General features: G+C 41.8%; 1 protein-coding gene across 1 annotated transcript; it reads left to right on the forward strand.

Annotated features, from left to right (window-relative positions):
- Nucleotides 1-987: 987 nt before the first annotated feature.
- On the forward strand, nucleotides 988-3,835 carry LOC117489359 (PAK4-inhibitor inka1-like). The gene is made up of 3 exons (XM_034138575.1): nucleotides 988-1,113; nucleotides 1,233-1,266; nucleotides 2,750-3,835. The coding sequence occupies exons 2-3, from the start codon at nucleotides 1,249-1,251 to the stop codon at nucleotides 3,716-3,718; spliced, it is 987 nt and encodes a 328-aa protein (XP_033994466.1). The 5' UTR covers nucleotides 988-1,113; nucleotides 1,233-1,248; the 3' UTR covers nucleotides 3,719-3,835.
- The last annotated feature ends 1,021 nt before the right edge of the window (nucleotides 3,836-4,856 follow it).

Genomic DNA, 4,856 nt, shown 5'->3' on the forward strand with positions numbered 1-4,856 from the left:
CAGTTTAAAAGGATGTACAGAAACACTTTTTGGGAAAACTATGAGAATGAAGAGAGGTGACTGAAGATGAGAAATTATTGTATATGTATGTATAAATGTAAATGTAAGTAGGAATAACTTGCATAATGACTTAAAGGACAATCATTGATCAAGTAAGGGGTGGGAATTAATAAGCATTTGCTTCCTCCTACTCCCTTTCGGACACATATGATTTTTTTAAATTATTATTATCATTAATTAATTATCATTTTTTGTTGTTGAATATATAAATATTATCGTGAATGTGGATAAATACTGTATTTTAACAATACGGTATTCTGTTTTTCACATTTGTTATTTATTTTTTAATTTTTTAATCTGTTCGAAATAAAGATTGAAATGAAAAATGAAATGAAATGAAACGTCTCAAATGTGAATATGTGATGGTCTACAAATTATTCTAGAATAGTAAACAAAATATATCTTCATGGGATTTTGTCTACATTGTCTACAAAAATTCACAGTAGCCTATATCAAATGCTAAGGGGGGAAGAAGACAGATCATAATGCAACAAACTAAATCATGGGCACATAAAGTTACAGAGAAGCATCAAAACATCCCATTCATTCAAAAATAATCTAATTCTACGAGTAGGTTCCTAAACCAACTCAAAGCCTTAAGCATGATGTCATTTTAGGATCAAAAACATATATATGTGAAGTTTAAAAATAATCATAGTCTTATCTAGGAGACGGTTCCTGAAACTACAATATCAAGTATACAATTAGGAATTGTTTTCCTATATTGATCTAAGATCCAATTTATGGGACTTATTTATCCTATCCTTATATATACAGTCTATGCTCCTATCTTGCAGCTCTTACAGCTGGTTAGGATCTGTGCTGTGTGTGCGTCCTGCGCTCTGATTGGCTCATTCAGACACGATGCACAGTGACTGGCAGCAGGGCGCGGAGCTGTAAAAGGAGGCGAGCAGGGCTGAAGAGTCACTCAGATCATACACCTCTGTTCAGGAGGCATCTGCAGACACTGTAACACTTTCTGAAAGAACCGGGACGCTTAACTCTGTTTATGGGATATATTACTTACTTTGGACATAGAGTGCCATATTAGAAGTGAGTGTGTGCTTGTGTTGCCTACTTTTTACACGCTGTTGTGATTTCTTACGGAATTATTAGCCTACGTGTGTGTGGGTATGTTTTTCTAAAACTGGTTCTTTTCTTTTTTTTTGCAGAATCTGAGTTTTACAAATGAGAGGAGAAGAAATGGTGAGTTCGTTTTCTGTTCGAAATCAGTTTTGTACTTTATTGTTTGACATTATAACCGAGCTGCCTTTACGCACTAGCCTATACATTGCTTACCTTGAGTAATATTAGCCCTAGCAACTATATTTAGTATATTATGATCAATATATGGAGTAAACATCTGCCAGTGCAGCAGACGGCTGAACGGTCAGTGATGCTCAGATGCCTCCACAGTGTGAGTTCATGATCTAAACACAGCAGCATTGTTGGAGTAAATAATGACAGTTATGGCAGCATATGGAGTTGTTTAACGGACACTCACTGATTTTGAAGAGTAGTTTATAATATGAATTGATTGTTTAGTTATACGGATAGTGCATGCCCTGCTTTTTTTGTTCCAGCTAGCTTTGGGTACTTTCTCAAGTTCTTGCAACATCTCACAGAGTTATGATGAAAACCAAATGGGGGCAGAAGGTCTTGCAGCAGGGTCAAATACTGAAACGGATTGTGTAGATTCAGGGTAGAGAGGTCATTACAGGTTCAGAGGTTAGTGCTGGCATTGAGTCAAGTACCTTGTGTTGGATGTGACCTCTATGGCCACATATGAACCTGTTTCCTGTGGTTCCTCTGACTTTTGGTGTGTATATATCTCATACTTATATATAAAAGAAACACTATTCAGTAGCCCAGTCTGCCCAGATATACTATGGTATGAATCCAGGCTCAGTTAAGAGACCAGAATAGCTAGACTTGGTTTACAAAGAATATGGGACCTCATCTTTGTTCACGTTTACCCTTAAAGACTCACACACACAGTCACATGGTCTCTTATGCCCTGTTTGTGTTTGAGAGTGAGCCATCGCTGCTCACTGGCTGATTCTGACCAATCAGCACAGGAGTCAGAGAGGAAACACAAGTATTATATTCCTTAGTGTGTCACTGGTGAATTTCATAGTCAGGCAACCTTAAAGAGGCAGGACCCCTGCAGCTAAATCTGGATCCAGCAGACCCCAGTTATTCCTTGATATACTGCAGATGTTGTTTCAGTGTGCAGTGAAATAGCTGAGGGGAGACATTTTAGTACAACTCCCTCTTATAACTTCTGTCTGGGTTTTCAGTTGAATCACACCTGACACAATAAGAACAGGGCGTTCCCTAAGTTGTTGGTGTGGTTGAGTAAATTAATGGACAGATGGATTTGCTTTGTTTTGAAAATCTGTCTATTGTGCGTTCTTTGATCAGCAGGTCGGCTGACCTTCATGATTACAATAACAGAAAATGAGTTTCTTTTTAATAGCTTCAAACCCACTTTGAGCAAGTCTGAGTGTGCCAAAGAACTGTGAATTTAGTCAACTCTTATTATTATTATTAGAGCCATTCTTCAACACCTCCTCAATTAGGCTGAGTAATGTGCTATTGTCAGCATGGCTCTATCAACAGATCTGCCATGGTGTGGGATTTATTGACACTTTGTCTGACTCTCCCTCTCTCTCTTTTGTCTCCTCAGCTGTGCCTGCCTGACTCAGGCGACTGCTTACGGGAGCAGATGCAGTACATGATGAGGTCACTGCAGGACCTGAAACAGCTCCGGAGGACCTGCCCTGCAGCCAGACGCCCCCTCAGCACCCAGCTCCCAGCGTTGGTGTGCCACTCTGCGGTGGCTCGGGCCTGTCAGCAGCGAGCGTTTCAGCGAGAGCAGCGCACACGCCTGAGGATATCTGACGCCAGCACAGCCAGCACGGCCAGCACATACGACTCGGCCTGCTGCCTGGCGAGTCCTCTGGAGGAGGACGAGGACGACTCCAGCCTGAGCCTCAGACTGGGCTCTCCCAGCAGTCACAAAAGCTTGGAGTTTGATTCAGGCTACTCTGAGGCGTCCTGGCAGGATGAAGCGGTGGTTCTCAGGAGGACGAGGAACGTGCGGGTGTCCTCTTCAGCCTGCCTCCGTACAAACAGAGCTCCAAGTGGACGCATCCGTCCCAAATCCACGTCTGACGCCTGTCTAGAGACGTGGACATCGTTTGATGCAAACCAAGAGGACTGGACGAACTCTTTACTGACCAGGGGACGCAACCGCCAACCTCTAGTTCTGGGCGACAACAGCTTTGCAGACCTCGTACAGAACTGGATGGACTTGCCAGATTGTCCTGAACCCACTGAGCTGAAGCCGAATGTAGGAAATAGAGTGGGGAGGGGTTTCTTTGTCAACATGAGGAAGAAACTGGTTGGGTTTTCTAAAAGTGTAGAGGACAGAGTGAGGATGAGATCCACAGACTCTGCGCACGTTGACAGAACTGCGAATGCTGCAAAACGTCTGTCCTGTCCAGTAGCGGTATCTCAGTCCAAAGTCCCTTTTTTCCACCAGTCTCACTCAGGCCTCAATGAGATGGACCCAGACTTTTACAACTTTGCAGCCCTCATGAAATCACGCTGCAGACAGCCGTTAATCTGCAACAATATCATTGGCTACGTCTGACACAGAGCCATGTATAGACTGGACAACCCTCGGAGTCACTTTATATTTGATATGACTGTTTCCCACTTTTTATATGCTGTGACTGCTAAATGAAATAAAGATTGTCTCATAATTTAAACTTTACATAATTTCTTCTCTTTCTCTTTTTGTATCATTCACATATTGCATGCGACGCAGGATATATGGTTGGTTAATATAATTTTGCATTAACAGAAGGCATCCGAATCCATTTGATTTATTTCGCCATGGTCATCTGATTTTCATTAGCTCATTATAGTGACAATGATTCCTTGTTGATTAAAAGGGGCTTTAACTCTCTCTACACTGTCTGCAAATGAATGAAGGTTCATTTTGTTTTCATCAGAAATATAATACTCGGGGCAGGGTGATGGAGTAAGTTAATGTATGGCTTAATATAATTGGTGTATAATAGAAAAGATACATTGAAAACATGATAATATCTCAGATTTGCAGATTTTCCAGCCCACATAAGGCATTCAGTACATTTTCAAGCATATTTTAGAGCACAATTGTTAAGACACCAAGGACATTATGTTCTCAATAAAAGTTCTCTTCTTACTCAACAAAAAGTTGAATTCTTCAGAGAGGTTTCTAACGGGGCAACGGAGCTATTTACAGGCAAGAAACACGCTGTATCAACACAGAGCGCTGTGTGGCTGATGAGGTCATTCCCCAAGTGTCCGAGCAGAAAGAGGTGAAGAGAAGCGAAGCAGCTGGTCGCAGATGGAGCAGAAGTTTACTCTCCCTTTGCTTTATGAAGCAGAACGCCTCACTAACAGCCCCCTGCTTCATTTAACTTGGTCTCTGCTATCATTGTGGTCCAGCCTCACAGGTGGTACCAACTCATCCACACACATTGGTTAATGGTCCTATTAGTTCTGGGTCCTCTGAGGAAAGAACACACTGATGCAAAGAGTGACACATCCACCAAGATAAGCTAATGATCACTTCACCTTCACCTTTACATATTCTCTTTGACCATATACATTTGGAGGAAAAATAGCTCCAGACATTTGAAAGATAAAGGACTTCCCCCAAAAAGCGATTTCCCATGCTCCCTGCAGCCAGTCTCACCAATCATGTCTGTTATTCCAGGCCACAGGAGGTTACAGGAGAG

Source organism: Trematomus bernacchii, unplaced genomic scaffold, assembly GCF_902827165.1.
Source record: "Trematomus bernacchii unplaced genomic scaffold, fTreBer1.1, whole genome shotgun sequence".
Taxonomy (NCBI): Eukaryota; Metazoa; Chordata; class Actinopteri; order Perciformes; family Nototheniidae; genus Trematomus; species Trematomus bernacchii.